Source organism: Clinocottus analis, unplaced genomic scaffold, assembly GCF_023055335.1.
Source record: "Clinocottus analis isolate CAN_PGR_092001 unplaced genomic scaffold, fCliAna1.0.p SCAF_18, whole genome shotgun sequence".
Lineage (NCBI taxonomy): Eukaryota > Metazoa > Chordata > Actinopteri > Perciformes > Cottidae > Clinocottus > Clinocottus analis.
In genome coordinates, this window is record NW_027175909.1 from 1,549,721 (window position 1) to 1,569,605 (window position 19,885).

Below are 19,885 nucleotides of genomic sequence, written 5' to 3' on the forward strand. Positions count from 1 at the left end.
AAGTTCCCTGATGATCCTGTACAGAACACAGTGCATCTTTGTTGGGAATGCTGGAAGGGATGTACAGCCATGATGATAAAGGTGGTGAATTCCCTACTTGGATAGAAGGCGCGGCACATTACCACCAACAGTATAGATAAACAAAGCAGTATAACACAACCATTGGATATAGCAGAAGTGGGCAAACCAGGTAAAATGCAAATGCCCACCACTTGATTTAAGCTCTCGTAAAACCAACGCACGCGCAACGATGCAGGGATGATTACATTGGCCAACACTACTTCTGGCATTCTATTGGTTGGGAATTTCGGGGGGGTTAGTTTTTTGCACAAAATCTGTGAGCAGACAAAACAAGAGCAGACGTTTTACAATTAATAAGAAGCAGCCTGATTGTGAGGAGAATCGCTTAAACTGGATTGCAGGAAATCGGCACAAGCAACAACACATACGTGCAAGCAGAAACCCAAGCGCAAGCAGGGACTGTTTGAGTTTGAGTTCAGGGCTTTGAGTGGAGCATGACAAAATGTTAACGGGCTAGTGTTAATATGTCATTTACATTTGTGGGCAACTGGACCTGGTGTGACTGTGAATCAATGATAAAGTTGTAAGGTGAGATTGTGGCTTAGTGGTAAAGTGAAACAGAGGCTCAGTGAGGTGAATCGTCCTCCAACCAGAGGATGGGTGGTCTGATCTCAGGCTCCGCTAATGCATGTTGATGTGTTCTTGGATAAGACACTTAAATGAATTGCTCTCGTAGGCTGTGCCGGCAGTGTAGGAATAGGTGAGAATGGAGGAGTGTAAAGCGCTTTGACCGGTTGGAAGACTAGAAAAGTGCTATTCAAGTCAATTTAACATTGAAAAGCATCCTTTTCTGTTATGCTGTCAGTGACACACAACTTTGATGTCCTGTTAATTAGAAAACACTGAACAAGGCATCGTAAAAACTAAATCTCCAGAGACTACCTGACAGACACACAGTGTGACATGAATCAGCCTTTTATCTGGAGACTCACACCTTCCAGCTTCTGTCAGCTGGAGCTGATCAAGTAGAGTAGAACAAGCTGATGGTTAAGCAGAATGGAGATTTTCAAACACACCTAAAAAGTAGACGAGCTGGCAACCTTATGAAGTGGAATGTTTGCAACACAGGAACAGAAACCTGCAACACTGCTTATTTACTGTAGTATGACTGTTTCCTGGTTTCAGCTTGTGTACTGGAGTTTTTCACATTGACTAGGAAAGCAAGTAGGATACCCAAAAAACCTTATCCTCAACATGCAAGACTTCAGGGAAAGGAAGGAGATGCCGCTCAATCATAACTCTGATGCAAGGGTTTTATTTGGAGTTTGAAAAGGAAAAGTTTGCCGTCTTCATCATAAAAGCCAGCAATAATTGGGCTGATATCAAAAGTGTCCAGGACACGTGATTCAAATTACTGCTTAAAATACATCAACGTAGCACCAGGCCAGTATCTTGAGGAATTACATCCATATTGGAGGATTCTGTAGACCACAATTCAGTTTTAGTCAGCTTCCGTGATAAGAGACCATTAGTTTAACAAACAAAATTTAACATAAATAAATGCAGGACTTTTATTAATCAATTCAATATTAATAATCAGGGTTGCTACAGAGTTCTTCTCAAGGTGTACAGGGACCTAAATTACATATATACGCACACACATGAATAAAATGAATGAATATTAATTTTACTAAGAACTAAACTACAAAAAAAAGAACAATAAAAATAATTCTGAATGAATGGAAGGATATGATGAAAGCAGGTAAGAAGGTGTGGTGGCGTGAGCGGCGGCGGCTGGACTGCACCAGTAACGTTGGCGCTTATCAATAGTCCAATATTTAATCATTTAAAGATTAACCGGGTTTCATAATGCATCCCTACCTCCAGATAACTTCACAATGTGACAGACTCCCTGGTGATCGGTTTGTTCATTCTCTGCTGCTGTAAAAACATGGCAGTGCAAGATGGTGGCCTCCGTGGAAGACGACCCACTCCCTTTGTGAACACAAAAGGCATTTTCTAAGCTAAAGAAAAACAATTATTTGTTTGAAATCAACTAGACTAATTTAAACACAGTTATGAATATTATATTTTTATTCCGCCAGTTACAGACATAGATCTTAATCATCAGCTTCAGATTGAGAAAACTCTTCTAAATTGAATATTTAAATTTCAAGTTAAAGTTTAGAGAAAAATATATCCTTTAAAAAGGTCTTGTGTAAAAAATTAAAGAGCAAAAATAAAAACAATACAATATACATTGAGTACACACACACACACACTAGCGTCACGGGTTGTCGCTAGGGCAGCCAAGCATGCCCTCTCTTAAGTCTCCCATGCCTGCCTCAATCAGGTGCTTTAAGTACCTTCAGCTGGGGGAGGAATGAGGCAGACTAGGAGATGTAGTTTTGGCCCCGGCGGCCATTTTGTAGTGGACGGGCTGGTTATGGTTTGGAATGTAGTGCTCCTCCACTGCCCCCTTGTACTGGGGCAATATGCTTTGATACATGACAATATAACAATGCATTCCTGTTGGAATCAGCCTCATATGCAAACATATCCAACAATGGAAATAGAGTCTATGGAGATATTGTGTATGTTGGAGGCCTTTCTTTAGCGCAAATGATAACTTCATGGATTATAACTGTGTAGATTTTTGACTGACCTGCGAACAGTTACATGGGATCTATGTGAGTCAATGATTGCTGGCTTTTCTCCATTTAAAGTTAAGATACGCTTTAGTGATTTTTGTATTACTTTAAAAGGAAAGTATTGCATCTTTTTAGTTGATCCATTTTAGTTAATCTGACTCCTTTCCAGCAGAGCCTAAAGCTAAGAGCCGTTCCTAATTTATCTGAGAAAAACAGAATTGTGTTTAGTTTTACTTTATTTTTGTATTGTAGAAACATACAGTTTATAGCATATATTTGTCAGCATGTAAAAATGACATAACAGCACAGGTAGCTACAGCATTGTATTTACTTTTTGCGTATCTGGGCATATTCAGCTGCATAGGATTGCCTGCTGGTGTGCTGATGTTCTGCTATCTCTGATTCAGAAATCTCCTCTCCTTCTTCTTCTTCTTCTTCTTCTTCTTCTTCTTCTTCTTCTTCTTCTTCTTCTTCTTCTTCTTCTTCTTCTTCTTCTATTTCTTCTTCTTCCTCCTCCAGCTGTTCCTCCTCCTCCTCCATGCCTCTTTGGCGTTGTAAGGTGCTGCGAGACTGCAAAACAAATAGCACTCTTGGGCTTACTGAGTGATGGCCTTTAGAACAGCAAGTAAAAAATGTTCAAAGCATAACGGAAGTTTCTGTTGTATCCTTAGTTAGGGTGACCAGATTTGGGTTTGTGAAAAAGAGGACGTTTCGTCGCGTGCTGTTGTAAACAATGCAACTTTAGGCCGTAAGGTGAACCCCGTTATTGTTTCATTCCACTCCACAGTCGTGCATCTACACGATCTTTAGCTCATAAAAAAGAACGAGTTGTGCTAAGCTACGAGAAAAAAGTTTGTTGCTGAAATTCCAGTAGATTATTGATGCGGCAATGTTTTATGCCGAACTAAAGAAGGAGTTCACTAAACTCTCAGACGGTTTCAGACAACTGCTTGATGCCAACGATGACTACAGGATTGGAGTGCTGGCTGAGATGTAAAAGACGTTTGTTGTACTTGAAAAGCAGCAAGAGGACGACATTGAGAGGACATATTCAGAGTCATGCAGAACAGGTTTGGCAACAGGTCCACCATCGCCATAAAAATCCTTGAGGAGCTAGAGGAGACACCATATGTGAGGGGGAACCAGCCAAGGAAAGTCATTGACTTCATACAGGCTGTTGGGAGGGCCCTTGCAGATCTCACAGAGACGGGACACTCCAGAGCCATAAAGAGCCCACTGGTAATTAAATGTATTGAGAGTATGTTACCTGACTTTATAAAGAGAGACTGAAAAGAGACTAGCTAATGTATGGTCGATCCTGCAAATTATGTCACTTCAGACAACCACTTTGACGTGCTCTTAAAATTAAAAACAAAAGCAGGAAGAAATCCTTGAGAGGCTTGAACATCCAAGAATTGTGGAGAAGATGAAGAAATCAGACCATCCAGGAAAGAAATATGAGCGAAAATATGCTTCAACAAGAACCACAAATAAAGGAGTCCTCCAGGATGTGTGTAGTGTGTGTGTTTGTGGTGATAGTGGACACAATTACAAGATTGTCTTCTGTAGGAAGTTCAAAAGGCTAAAGCTACCTGAAAAGAAATATACTTGGAAGCGTGCAGAAAATGTCTCGATGCCACAATGACGATGGATAGTGCAAAAATTAAATACTGTAAAAAGGGAGGGGGCACCCCAGACCGCCATTACTTTCTGTGCCCACATAGTGACTCCTCTGCTGCTCGCATCACATAGCTGTTGTCAGTTTGTCTGTGTGGACTATATATCAAGCTCCTCTTCTGGACTGAAAGTGAAAGCTGAATAGCTTCCACTTTCAGTCACATCATTCAAGAGTATAGACTAAAGACTTTCCTCTTTGATAGTGCTGATGTTTAGGGGTGGCTCAGGTTTATAGTTAGGGCTGGCCCTGACCTTTGATTCAGGAAGCTTTTTACATAGGGAGTCAGACGACTCCACTCGCGCTTCACAAGGGCAACTCCTTATTGTTGGTTTATATCTTTTTTTTAATTGAAATGTGCTTATAGTTATCTAAATGAGTAAAAGCAAAAATAATACTGCTGGTTTGACTGTTTATGATAAAGGAAATCTATAAGTGCAAGCCTCTCACATTTCATTTCTACAATCTGGCCTGACCCCTAACCCCCTTCCATCTGTCTCCAACATGATGTCTGCAAAGGATAATGGTCACACAGTTGAGGTTCAGGACCTGACGAGGTTAACAAAGGGTGACCAGACGTCTTCTTTTTCCAGGACATGTCCTCTTTTTGAGACCTAAAAAATGCGTCCGGCAGGGATTACAAAAACGTCCGGGATTTTGCCTCATTGGATGTTTGTGTTTCTCTGGGTCTTTCACAAACCAGTTATTGAGCCCTTATACGTTTTGGAAACGGTATCTCCCTTATGTTCCACCTTCTTGAGCGAGCTCTGACTGTAGAGAGAACTGTCATTGGTCGACCGATCTCAGTGTTGCCAGATGCACGATAATTATCCTTTAAATACAACCATTTTGAGCCTTTGGTACGATACTAAGCCATCACCAATCTAACAACACTGAGCACATTGTCACCTCCACTCGCGACGAATATCCTTTTACGCTCTGAAGAAACTAGTTCGGCATAAAACATCGCCACATCAATAATTGACTGGAATTTTAGCGATGACCTTTTTTCTTGTAGCTTGACTCTTTCTTTTTTATGAGCTAAAGATCTTGTAAATGCACGATTGTGGAGCGGGATGAAACAATAACGGGGTTCACCTTACGGCCTATACTTGCATCGTTTGCAACAGCCCCCCCCCCCCACCCCGCGACAAAACGTCCTCTTTTTCACGAACTCAAATCTGGTCCCCCTACTTAACAAGCATTCTCATTCTTTCACTATGGTAACAAAAACTTAGGGCTCACCCTCCTGACTGTGTCTGGGTACTGGTTGTGTTGTTTCCTGTGGCTTTGGCCAGTGGTAGAGGCCAACATTGACCTGAGGCTTTGGCTTTTGAGGGAGGCCAGAGGAGGACCCGGGTAGCGGCTCATGAGGGGAGAAGAGTAGCTGGTCAGAGGGGTGTCCAGAAGTCCAGCCAGAGAGTCAGACATCTTGATCCGTCCATCAAACAGCTACGGAGTCATAACGACAGTGAATAGTAAATGGACTCTGTTGGTATAGTTCTTGTATAGTTTTTGTATAGCTTTCTCTATATGTAAAGTACATGTTTTATTTTACAGCAGAGACTTGTTGATCTCTACATTGGCCAGGAGGATCGGTAACTGATATTTGTCATGTGATTTGTACAGATCAAGGTAAAACTATACCTTTCCAACCGAAGTTTGAGAGGGTGTTGTCATAAGCACTTGAAGCTTTTTTTCCTCAAGAACCAGAAACCACTTTGCAACTCAACAGCCTGTTCATGCTTTACCACATGAAAAGAACCTCAATGACAAGGGTGAAGTCAAAACTCCATCATCTCCACGTCAACATGTCTATAGACATGTTGACGTGTAGATGTGTAGACATGTAGAATATAAATCGATAGATTTATATTTATATTAATATCGAAGTATCTTTAAAGCTGCATTCGTGTTTTTATTGCTACTTTCAGTCCTGTCAGTCAGACCTGTCATGTGACATATTGTTACTTCCTAAAGTTGGTGTGGTCTCATCCAGCAGACACAGAGCAATGTTGCCATTCATTTGTAGTCGTGTTTCTGGCCTGATTAATGTAGGTCTTTACCAACTCAACCAAATATTCACTCCACTATGTTCACCCGCTAGTTGCTAAGGTTTTCTGACTGCTGCTGGGTGATAAACAAGTTGAGAGCAGTGGGTTTATCTTAATAGTTACATCAGTCACACATTGTTGTTTCATGTGTTATCAGCTGTGGCGCTACCTCCAGATCCTTTTCAGTGTCAATTGCCTCCAGGTTGTGGTACGTGTGGGCATAGATCTCCAGAGCTTTAGCATGAAAGAGCATCTCCACTGTAATGAAGTCTGTGAAAATCCTCTGCCAAAAAAGAAAGCAATGGTTGTTGTCAGTGGGACATCGGTGCTTTAACGGCTGGAGAATGTTTGTGAATGGTAAGTATGAGACTGACTTTGATATCCTCCAGTTTCTGTCTTTGGAAGTCTTTCATGGTCTCTTCTAGTTGTCTGATACTGCGCTGGGCATTGTTGGAAGCCTTCTGAGCATTTACTTCTGCCTGTCAATTAACACACAATACACAAAGCTTTTTTTCACAGTCAGTCAGACCTGCTTGAAGGATCAGTAATGTGATGATATTCATGAGATCATCTTAAAACCATATACATTACCTGAGACTGAAAGGCATTGTCAAGAAAATGTAATCAAAGGGAGCTGTACAACTGTATGATGATAAAAAGACAGAGCAGGGAATGTACTTGAATACTTTTGAATTCCTTGCTTCTGATTGTCCCCCCACAGCCTTCTAATCTGTGTATGGTACTAAAACTTAAATAAAAATATTTTGCTCATAAAATGAACAATGCATGTGTCAATAGCTTGATGCTAGTTATAATTTGTTTTATAAACATATTAAATAATATATTTACAGCATTTAAAATACTTATATGCTACTTTAAATCCTAAATTCACATTTTGTCTTCATATTTTTAAGCCCATATTAAAATACCTGTACCTGCATACATTTATGTACATATTTACATGTGATTGATGATGTAGTAAACTGGATATTCAAAGAGTCATGCTTAGAGGGTAATCTCAACCTACCCACCTCCTTAAAGTATAAAGCAATGTGCAAATCTATCTTTATTGTGGTTGTTCTATTCATGTGCTTTTTACAAGATGAGTGAATATTTCTGTGGTAAATCTGAACTTTCCCTCCAAAAGATATGGTCTGAAAAAGGCCTAATAATTTTTCACCAGCAAAACTGGGCCAGTGTGTGATGAATATAAAGACACTAACAACGTAAAGACACTAAAAACCACCAAGGAAATACCTGCTGGGTTTCCAGAGTTTTGAAAAGAAGCCCACATTTAGAAGTCTTTGCAATAGGACAGCACTGTTGGAATATATTCAGACGATTCTGTGGAACAAACTATCTTTCACATTAGGACCTCTTTTTCTTATATTAAATTAAATATTCCTATATAAGATGCAGCATTTCTGTTGTTCAATTAAATGGAAATACTTTAGATGTTTCAAGTATCAATTTACTCAAATTCATCTCTGGAAACTTAGGTCTCGCCGCTAGAATTTTACGCAACCTATTGTGGTGGACATGTACCTTATTTGGCAGCACAGCATACGTTTGCACTGCCTGACCCGGTGGTTGGTCGTTGAGTTTTAATTAGTCAATAAACAAGTTCCACTGAATATGTAAGGATGAAAAGAGTCAAATGTCAGTATGCAAAGGATACAATGCTCTGTCGATCTGCTGGGTTCCTCAGTCGGATTTTTTCCAGTTTCTGCAACTCCTTCAGCTCTCTGTTGACATCAGTGCTGAACTTCTTTAGATCTGCCTGAATGGTAGACACACTGTCAGCTCATACAACACACACAGTTCTCAAAAGACAGCACTAGTTGTTGGAAAAATTGTGTGACTTGACCTATGCCCTTATAACTTACCATGGACACTAAACTTGTATAGAGCTTTTCTAGTCTTCTGACCACTCAAAGCACTTTCACACTACTTGTCATCATGTATACACTGATGTAGCCACCTGCACCTGCCCATCGGGAGTAGCTCACATTCATACACACGTTCATACGCTGAGCTACGGTTAGGGTTAGGTGTCTAGCCCAAGGACACGTCTACAAGAAAAAGGGAGCCGTAGAACGAACCACCAATCCTCTGATTGATGCACTACTGAGCCACAGTTGTCCATACGGATGTGACACTTTTTGAATCCACGGTCACATAATGCTGTTGTGCTGATTAGAGCCGGATTGATAAACTGACCCCAAAAAACTATAATCAGGAAATTGTTTATAACAATGAGTTGATTGAATAATATATAAAGGACACAGCAATTGAGTATTTTCTACATATTATGTTTGATTGGAGAGTGTAACAATATAACACCCTTCACTCCTCAAAAATACACATGAGCCGTCAAAATTTCTTAAAGGTTAACATAGGCTGACATAATGCCGCCCCACTCCCCTCCTCCCCCTCCCTAATAATGCAACACTCTGGGTTTGGAGTTGCAGAGATGGACCGATGACTGAATCATCTGTCAAACTGTCAAGACACACACTGTCATAGATAAGAGGAGCTCATGAAGTCAAACTGTCAGAGAATTATTTCGACTGCTTCCAGCAGCCATACAGTATAGTGTGTGAGCATGTGATGGATAGACAAGCTAATGTGGGATTTATGCTCTGCTGAAGTATTTCTTCCTTTCAAACTAGTGAATGTTCAAGAAACGTTCCTATCAAGACTAGTCTAGAACGGTTGAAACTTTACCAATGTTTTCTCAAACGACAAGTGTTGAAAATAGAGAGTCACTGTCTGCCTTTTTTCACCTACGTACCATTTTAAAAATCAGGCACATCTTGTCTCAAAGCAATGCAGAAAACTTGATTAACTATAACTCCTTATTATCAGGCTGCTCTAATACGTCTCCTGAATCTCTCCAGTTGAACCAGAATGCTGCAGCTTGTGTACTAACAAAAACTAAGAAAAGAGTTGATATTACTACTGTATTAACTGCTCTGCACTGGCTTCCTGTAAAATCCATCGAAAATATGCACCATTATATACATTACCCCACTAGGTCATCATTGTAAATGAGAATTGGTTATCAACTGATTTTATCTGGTTAAATAAGGGTTAAATAAATAAAAGAGAGCTTATAGAACCATGTTAACCCACTAGACAGTTTCTTATACCATACCCCTTCTGTTATCAAGCTCCTCTCCCCTAAAACCAGTTTCCACTTTCAGCCCATGGTGCAGACACAGGCACCACATTTAGGAGTAAACTTAGGACTTTCCTCTTTGATAGTGCTTATAGTTCAGGCTTGCCGCAGGTTTTCCTTGGCCCAGCAGGGGCTGGACACAGATATGCTGCTGTAGGCCGAGACTGGCCCTTCTCTCTTCTTCTAGATGAATTCATGTCTCTTCAATGCACATTACTAACTCTACTTCTTCTCGGGAGTCTTTGTGCTTTTATTGCCTCACAGGTTCACATGGATCGTGGCTGTGTCTGGAGCCGGTCATGCCTCCTGGGCCCTGCCTCTTGAGTCCTGCCTGATATCCCTTCTCTCTCCTTCTGTTTACATGAATTGTGGAATTCTGGATCGTGGGTCTGCCGTACACCTCCTGCTATCATCATCATCATTATTATTATTATTATTATCATTATTATTATTATTATTATTATTATTATTATTATTATTATTATTATTATTATTATTATTATTATTATTATTATTATTATTATTATTGCTATTAGTATTGACAATACCCTTACTGCTTCTATTATCATTATTATTCTATTACATCCACTGCTATTTTGTGTAGTTGTAACCTTTTCATCATGTCTTCTACTCATCATATGAATAATTTCATATTCATTGAATGTACTGTAACTCTGTTACGTTGTTCATTCTGTACTCATGACATCTTTTGCACTTGTGTCCATCCTGATAGAGGGATCCTCTGAGCCCTCTAAGGAAAATTTGTAATTCCTTTTTTTGGGCTGATTTGGAATTGCATCTTATACTCAGAGTTGTCTATTTAGGTCAATATGGTTATCAGCTGAAATTATTTTCTTGCAGATATCAATGTCGGAGGAACGTGTAACCAAACTTACCCTTTTATTTTTAACTATGTCTCCATAGGTTTTTAGTGGAGCAACAACTCTCGTCTCCAGTCTTTCTACCTGCAATGAGAAGGCGTCCAACATTTGTTTGATTCAGAAACAAAGGACATTGATGTACATAACTACATTGTCCCTTACCTGAGCCTGCCTGTAGTCCTGCACCATGGCCAGGTCTTCAGCCATGTTTTTTAGTCCAATCTGGAGTTCTGGGTCCTCTCTGCTGGAGAAGTCAAAGAGCTGAGCCACCAGCAGGTCTGCCTTGTCTCTAAGCTTGGCTGTCTTCCTGGTGTAGGAGGCCAGCAGAGAGCAGATCTCACCCAGGTACTGCTCAGCATGTTTCACTGTCTGCTCCATGCTTTTTACCTGGATATCCCTACTATGAAAAATAAAGAGAAATCGTTGTATCACATTGGTAATGTTCTAGCCAAAGCCCTCCGGCTTATATAGGAGCTGTGTTCATGTTATCGTCTCTTTGGATAATGTGAAACATAAAAGCAGTTACTCCTACCTGGATAAGAGGTTGTTCATGCTGTCGTCCTCCCAGCAGCTCCTCTGCTCTGTTGTTTGCCTCGGCTGATTCTCACCTGCACCAGGTAACAGAAGACTGTTGCCTTGGAAACCCCAACAATAAAGGGTGTGTGATAGCTGTGTTGGGGATGTAATGGATGCTCTCTGCCACATGATGGCAGCACAGTGCCATTAAGGCCATTCACTGAACCTTAGAACTAATATAAAGTATGTTTGTCTCCTAAAAAAGGATTTCCTTTGCAATATAAACATGGTTCATATTGCAAAGGAAGAGAAAATCCCCATGTCACTTCATTCTCTGTATACTGTCCCCAAGAAATGTGTCAGTGTCTCAGTGGTGAGTAGGGTCATCTTCCAATCAGATGATTGGTGGTTCGATCCCTGGCTCTGCTACCTTGTTGATGTGTCCTTGGGCAAAACACTTAACCCCAAATTGCTCCCGTGCCTACAGTGTATGAATGTTAATTAGTCCTGACGGTAGCGTTAAGATAGGAGTAGTTTTGCTACTCCCGACATAAACTGTCCCCCTTTCTTCAGAAAATAAAGCAAGGAGTCGACAGAGGATCTCGCTTCTTCACAGACTGATTCTGATCGTTGACGCTGAAAGCTTTGGGTATTAAAGAGACAAACTTTCGGCTATTTGGGGTGTGGTTTTAGACGGTCAACTTGCGCGTTTGACTGGACGACTCCCTGCCTTTGCAACTGCAGCTTGTGTTACTTTACCTGTGATTAAGAAAATGAATTAGGAGAATGAGAGAAGTTGTCGAACTGAATTCTTCTGAAGGCTACACCAGGCTTCCAATAATTGTACACGCCAACAAAACATATGAATGAAAGGTAAAAACATGTTTTTAAGAGAGGAAACTGGATCACCAGTATACCTTATTTAAAATGTATAAATCAAAGTAAAAACATATGCTATATATATATATATATATATATATATATATATATATATATATATATATATATATATATATATATATATATATATATATATATACATATATACACACATATATATACATATATGTATATATATATACACACATATATATATACACATATATACACACATATATATATATATATATATATATATATGTATATATATATATATATATATATATATATATATATATATATATATATATATATATATATATATATATATGTAAATAATCGGAATATGCAACAATCACAATTAAACAAAACCTTCGTCTGTTACTAAGGATTTTAATTTTAAAAAACTGTGCCGTTCGGTTCAAAAATGGAAAAGTTATAACCTTTATGCCTAAATATGCTAGGATTGGGGAATGCTGGGTATTTAAATTTGCATAAATATATACTTTTTTAAAGGGTTACAAAGAGGTGTCTTTTATTGAAATCCAACTTTGTAACGTGACGAAGAACAGCAGCGATGACACCCTACCTGTCTCAAAAGCCCCACGCTTCTGGGGAGCTTCTGGCGAGCTCCCTGCCGCCGCAGCACGGTGCAGGAAGTGCCTGCGTGGAGATCTTTGTAGCTCATGTGATCGCTCAGGATCACCGGATGAGCACCTTCTGTCCGGCAGGTCACGTTGAAGAAGAGAACTCTGCCGTTGGCAAGGAGGCGAGGCAAGAGCTGAAGCCAGAAAGTGAGACGTAAAAGTAAGCTGGATGGAGGTTGAAATTAGAAACCTCTGTTGCATTAAAAGAGTTTGCATGAAATGTAATTGTCTCTTCATCTTTTTGCAACTAATTTCAGAGACATAAACAATCGGGCTGGGTGAATTAACGCGTTAACGCAGCATTAACTTCTCAATTCCTTTCACAGCGTTAATTTTTTGATCATGCATTAACTGATTTTACTCTGATTTTTACTCTATAGTGCCAAGTAAATAATATTGTTCTCGCGGGTGCGGTCGCAATTTGCAGTCTGCATAGCCAGCATGCTTTTCTGGCTACTCTGACCCACCAACGTGAAGATTCAAGATGTTTTTGCTGCACAGATAACAGACAGTTATTCTATACAATGAAAAGCTTATTTTGTTCGGTCCTCCTAACACAGAAATACAATAAAGTTAAGGTAAAAAAGTAAATGAATAAAAAATGAGGCACAAAATATAAAAGATATAACAGTATTGCAGAAAAATAAGATAATAGTTTTACTATGGTTAATATGATCAAATATGATAATATTGCTATGATGAATATGATATTATGATAATAGTATTGCTCATTGTATACACTATGCATTGCTACAGCTTAGCATAAAGACTGCAAGCAGGAGGCAACCAGCAAATAAAGCCCCACAGATTATGTTGTGTAACTCAGCAAGCAAGAAATTATTTGTCCAACTGAGAAAAATGTCCTTTAAAAAGTGTTTCGATACTCAAGAAAAAACAAATCTCCTAATCGGACATGATTTAAAATAATCATACAATTTATTTCTGACAGACAATCCACTTGTAAAGAATGAAGAATGCAATTTGATACAAATTGATTGTGTTGTAAAGACAATTTTAATAAAAAAAAGACAAAAGTGGACATGCATATCTTGCTTTATGGACGCCGCAATAAAACTAATATTTGTTTTAATCCCTGGGCGTGAAACTAAACGGTGATGTCAAAGAGAAAAACCCACAAAAGCAGAGAGAGGAAAAGGCGAAAGTGTCCCAGTCGACGCATGAAGGCCGAGCCATTGAGGCTTTCAGAAAAAGTGTGTTGGGGTGATACAACCTCGAAGAGACAGAACACAGGGAGCAGAGATGTAGCTGAAGTCACAAGAGGAGACCGGGCTTTGATGCCGACATAAAAGGCTGTGGAGGCCACAGGCGGCTCGCTGCCCCCGAGCTGAAGCTCAACGTCACTGAGGGGGCTTTGCTGCCAGTTTGGGCCGTTCAGCGGCTGAGAGAAGAGAATGGTGCAGTAGACACAGGGGTCAGCGGTGTTGGTTGAGTTCTTCTCAGAGGTTCTGGTGTTTCGAGGCGTCTGGGAGTAAGAACACGTCTGGAGATCGCTCCGACAGCTGAGGTCCAGAGCCGGGACGACGTTCTGCAGCTCCCGTACACTGAGCAGGACGACGTCAGAATATTTGATTTCAGTTTTCAACAGGGTCCGCTTCATGCCCTGAGGGGGGACAGTTACAATTGGTTTCATTTGACACGGTTATCCCTAGAATATACAAATACAAAGAAATACAACGTACAACTGCAACAGAAATATCACAGTCATCTCACAATTTCTGAGGGACTCAGAAATTGTGTGTGCTCTTTTTCTTTGGTTCTCTTTCTCTCTCAATGTGACTCTGTCACACACACACACACACACACACACACACACACACACACACACACACACACACACACACACACACACACACACACACACACACACTTTCCTTGCCCTATCCCCTTCTGTATTTAAAAGGCAGGGTGAAGGCCACACCAGTTTGAATCACAGCCAAGATTGATTGATCTCCAGAGATAACGAGGGAGAGAGGGACTGTTTTAAATAAAAACGAGAAAGTCTACCAAATAAAATAGTCAAACCTTTTTAAGTTATATAAAAATAATATAAGGTAATAAAATAATAACAAATCGGGTCATATTGTCAAATACAATACATCTCAATGGCCCCCAATATCTTATCGATTGTGCAAGTTAAATTAGAGACTTTTTTTATATTCTAGAACTTCATTCTCATCCTGTTTTTAGAGGCTTTTCATCCCTATGTTGCTTTCATTTCCAGTTGCAGTGACGTGAAGGGAAACATCTCTTATATATCAGCCACAGGTTGTGATGCTGATATTCTCCTGTGTTCACAACCTTACAGCAGAATAAGTCTGGCTCTTTTGTTTGCATCAAACTAAATGGACTTACAACACACCTGGCTGTTGTTTCACAGCTGTGACACAAGAAGTTACCTGTGGGCTTACCTTCACCCTGCTATCTGTGTCTTCATCCTGAATGCAGTGTTGGCTGTATCTCCTATACTGCCTTAACTGCTATGGAAGAAAAATGTGACTTCTCTTCTCAGAAGTATTGTTAGAAAAATTTACTCAACCCCTGGTGGTAAAATCATTAAAAGAGGAACATTTCTTCAGGAAGGAGCAGAGTCAGAAGTACAACATGATAGACAAATTGCATATCCAAGACTGCTCAAAGATCTCTCAAAGACCCACCTCTTAAATACTCATCATGACCTACTAACTGAAACCCTCATGACGTCTTTGGCCAAATCGGGAACCTTTCCCCTCGTCCCATAGAGTGGTTTGTAAGAAAGGGTCATATGATAACAAAGGAACTGCTCGTTCTTTCAATAAAGGAACATACAGATTCCCCAGTCTCACGGAGACAGTAAGATGAGAAGTCTGAATATAACAGTGAAATAGTAAATGATTAGGCGTGAATCATTTTTTTCTTCCAACAAGTATATTTTACCTCAGCTTCCTGAACCTTCTGAATTTAAGTACTGTATGTCTAGTAACTACTAAGTGGAATTTCCTTAAAAACATTACGCTTTTAAGGGTTCCAAACGTAAAACATTGTTGATAAAAGTGACTGCTGCAATTTCCGTTCAACATTATAGTGCCTGCATTTCTATAAAACAGGACTAGCTCAACTGTGCTAATCTATAAAAATTGAAATTACACCTTTGAAGCAATTAGAGAAACATCAAAATTTCACTAACCTGTCATTTTTCACAAATTTGTGAATCATGGAAACTATTTCTTTCACCCTAATAGTTTCAGTAGAACTAAATTACATGTTTTTTCCTTTAATTTCATGTTCTCTTTGTAGGCATTTGTGACTAAAAACATTTTGTTGTACATGTTTTTGAAGAAGACAGAGTGGCATTAAGAAAAAAATCTAACCTCATCGAAGTCCAGGTGTTACACCAGCCCAAAGACAAATAAATATAGAAGTAACAGGAGAAAATAAGAATACATTTAAAATAAGAGATATAAACAACTAGTATAGAAACTATACAAAGTTGTTTTATTTAAATAACAGTTTGATAGATTGTTTAATATTTTAGAGAACTATAATATATATATATATATATATATATATATATATATATATATGCATATTATATATATATATATATATATATATATATATATATATATATATATATATATATATATATATATGAATATTAATGCGTGTAACAGAGCTTTTTAGTTGTTCCATCTCATTTCCCATTAATTGCCGGACAACTCCGAGATTTTGTGAATGAGTATGAATGTTAGTTAAATCATCAGTGTATGAATGAATGGGTGAATGATGACATGTGTTAAAGACTCATTTAACCTTCCATTCCATTATCCAAACCTCTGATCCTCTTTAGGGCGCTGGAGCCAATCCCAGCTGTCAATGGGCGAAGGCAGGGTACACCCTGGTCAAGTCACCAGTCCATCACAGGGCAGACAACATTCACCCTCACATTCACAGGCAATTTAAAGTCCAATTAACCTAAGCTGCATGTCTTTGGACTGTGGGAGGAAGCCAGAGAACCCGGAGAGAACCCATGCTGCCACGGGGAGAACATGCAAACTCCACACAGAAGGATCGGCCAGACCAGTATCCACAACCTCGCCCAGACCGGGATCCGAAACCCCAGACCCTCTTGTTGTGAGGCGTCAGTGCTAGCCACTACACCACCTTATTTTACCAAATTAATACTGGTTACTTACATAGTCTATTATTCTATATTTAACTGCTGCAAAATTATAACAAAAAGTTTGATGTGAATCACTGAATAAAACCGAGGGCAGACTGCACGTGAGCTTCCAAATAGCTGCCACCTTTATTTGCCACTGACACGTAAGTGTCTGCTCTGCATGTCATGCACTCAGCTTCCTTACATTTACGTTTTGGCATGGCTGCAGATTTCATGCGCTGTTGTAAACAATGCAACTAGTCTAGGTGGCAAAGTGCTCAGTGTTGCCAGATTGGTGATGGCGTAGTATCGTACCAAAGTCTCAAATCGGTCGTATTGGAGAATAATTATCGTGCGTAATTATCGTGCGTCTGGCAATACTGAGATCGGTCGACCAATGACAGTTCTCTCTACAGTCAGTCCTGTGCAGATATTAATGCTAGCTAGCAGGCCGTTAGCATGTTGTTTAACACACTATACTCTTATATAAAGAAACAAAAGGTGAAATCTGATTAGATGAGCTGTACGTAACCAACTATCAGGCAAACCGTCCTGCTGGCCCCCGCTGAGGAACAGACAAGACAGCAGCTTGTGCAATGAGACAATAAGCTAATAGGGAAACTAATAATACATGTAGTGTATTTGTGAAAAACAATTGAATTATAAAATAGCTATAACTTTCTGATTTTGTTTTGCCCAGCAGAGAAGGCTTAGCTGGCCCTGACGGCCCGCCACTGGCGCTGCAGCAGACCAGGGGCTGTTATCCATTCCTACAGACTCAGGAGTAGAGGCAATACAGTTGGTGTTGGTGTACCACATCAGGTGGAAAAATTAAGTAAAAAAGGAAATGTTTGATTGTGGGACAGAATTGCATTTTGTCACATGTCAAAAGTGAAATATTTGTGAGGACATACTTTTCAATGCAAGTGTGAATGTGCTTTTACATATGATGTTAATGACACAGATCCTCTCCTTTCGCTGCCAGCACACTGATCAGCCAGTAGAGAGCAGTGAAGCGGTATGATCAGAACTGTGTTGGTCTACTACATCACGCCCCGAGTGCATGCTTCAATCTATGCTTTTCTTTTATCTCCTGTCTCTGTAGTTAGTAAACAACAGGTATTAATTGTTTGTTTTTCAATTAGCGGTGAGTGCTGCTGCCTTCAATGAGAGAACCGATGGGTCTGTTCCACCGCGTTATGTTAAGAACCAGAAATGATAATGGTGTGTGTTTGTGTGTTAGGGGTGGGTGTATTCATGTGGGTGTCTGTAAATGTGAATGCTAAACACCTTGGAAATGTCAATTCTCTGTTCTAGCATTTTAACGACCTAAAAGGAACTCCAGCATCATTTAAAAGGACAACAGTGGGAAGTGTTCTTTCTACGCATGATGTACAGGTTTTACGCATTGTTCCTGATATAGAATATTCTAAACTAAAATCATGTGCTGTTTGGTTTCCTCCTCTTTTCATCCAAAAATTCTGACTATTCCAAGGAAATATCCAGAGATTGTGTTAGCTCAGTTAGAGAGGCAGGAGAGAGGTGAGACATGCATCACTGAATATGTTTGCCTGCTTTATTTATTCATTGTTTTTTCTTCTTCTCTTTTCTTTATTAATTATTTAGAGTTGTTTCTTTCAGATATCCAAAGTTAAGAAGATGGTGTTAGTGATGTTTCTATGGGGAAATACAGGGTTCCTGTTGCACAGTGTTTAAACATCTATAATGTTTAAACACTATAATGTCTTGTAATTGTTGAATATGCAGTATAGCTTTCTGTTAGTCAAGGATGCTTTCTATGCACTGCTCATATCACTATGATGAGAGCCTATCATGTGTAGTGGCCATCCACATCTTTTCTCATTCTAATAAACCTAGATATCGGTGAAATCAGCAAAGTTGAATAGGGGTATTTTTGTTTTAGAAAACATGGGTCTTATTTCAGTCTCTTCTTATTCCCAAAGCCTAAAATACCGATTATTTTCTCACACCATTGCGTTTGGTACTGAAGCACAGGGCACCCTCGTGTGCAGTGGTATTCAATTAAAATTCAGCGAGGTCCATTTAAACAGAATTTGCTCAAAAAGTCACAGTAATGTCTAACTTGCGCTGTGATTTAGTTCCATATATATCGAACAGTTGGATTAACATTTGTACATAGTCAACTGATTATCAAATCAAATTGAGATTTATTAAATAATATCTAAACAATATTGAACTTCAGTTTCCAAATTAGGCTGGATGAATTATAAATAATGCATACTCTAATAATACATACATGTTATGTAATTTCAAGTAAAACAAAGGGATACTTCCAAGATTAAATGAGATAACGGAAAGCTTTTAAAAAAATGTGCATCTTAAAGTTCTTAATTTTAGAACAAATTATTTAACTGAATTGTCCTTTAGTCTCTGAACATTATGAGACGCTGGTTTTAAACTGTCCGTATGAACATCGAAGAGTCTGTCAATTCTGGATTATTAAAGGATTTGATTTCACTGTTCATGCTACTCTTTTTGGAGCGCCAGTGAAATAACTCTGACTCACATATTTCTCCTGTTGGGTCTCTCTCCCCATCCGTCCTGTGAGTGTAAATCTCACTGGAGTTGGGGAATTTCAAAAGACTCAAATTTGATTTACAACACACGTAATTGGTCGGTGTGTTTCCTGGACGGCTGAATTAGAACCGTAAAGGCTAGAAAAGCTTGTGAGTCCAAATACAACTGCATCTGGGTCAGGACCCGGACTGCCTATTACAGGCTTTAAAGTGTATTTGTTACTAAGTTGTCAGCACAATGTGATTTTATGTGACCCATGACAGCTTGAAAGGCTTGAAATTGCGGACCCGTTTTCAGTCGGTCATGGATCCGTTTTCAGCAGAGTGACGTCTCTATTCAATTCAACATATGACAGCTATTGCTTTTGTCCAACTGATAGAGGGATCATCCTCTGTTGCTCTCTAAAAGGTTCCTTCCCTTTTTCTCCCTGTTAATTTTTTTTGTTGGACCTCACATCAGTTCTTCCTGAACTAATGTGAGGTTATGGGACAGAGGATGTTGTATGTGTACAGATTGTAAAGCCCTCTGAGGATAATGTTGGCTATACAAAATGAACTGAATTGAATTGACTACTGTTCCACAAACCAATACATATGTTCACTGTTGGCTAGATTCCTTTAAATATAGTGAGGTAATCTCATTATAGGCAGAGCACGCTCATT

General features: G+C 39.3%; 1 protein-coding gene across 1 annotated transcript; it reads right to left on the reverse strand.

Moving 5' to 3' along the window:
• Window positions 1–2,389: 2,389 nt before the first annotated feature.
• Window positions 2,390–11,040, reverse strand: LOC137789061 (CBY1-interacting BAR domain-containing protein 2-like). The gene is made up of 10 exons (XM_068582316.1): window positions 10,996–11,040; window positions 10,626–10,863; window positions 10,479–10,547; window positions 8,080–8,181; window positions 6,993–6,998; window positions 6,776–6,880; window positions 6,571–6,684; window positions 5,593–5,799; window positions 3,004–3,242; window positions 2,390–2,519 (listed from the first exon to the last, which is right to left on the reverse strand). The coding sequence occupies exons 1-10, from the start codon at window positions 11,013–11,015 to the stop codon at window positions 2,390–2,392; spliced, it is 1,230 nt and encodes a 409-aa protein (XP_068438417.1). The 5' UTR covers window positions 11,016–11,040.
• Between the last annotated feature and the right edge of the window lie 8,845 nt (window positions 11,041–19,885).

Excerpts from the sequence above, each read along its gene's own strand:
- LOC137789061 (XM_068582316.1), bottom strand. The coding sequence starts at position 11,015 with ATGAACAACCTCTTATCCAG. Across the intron at positions 5,800-6,570 it reads ACACTGAAAAGGATCTGGAG|CTGTTTGATGGACGGATCAA; the intron begins GTAGCGCCACAG and ends ATGACTCCGTAG. Across the intron at positions 2,520-3,003 it reads TATGCCCAGATACGCAAAAA|CATATTGCCCCAGTACAAGG; the intron begins GTAAATACAATG and ends CATGTATCAAAG.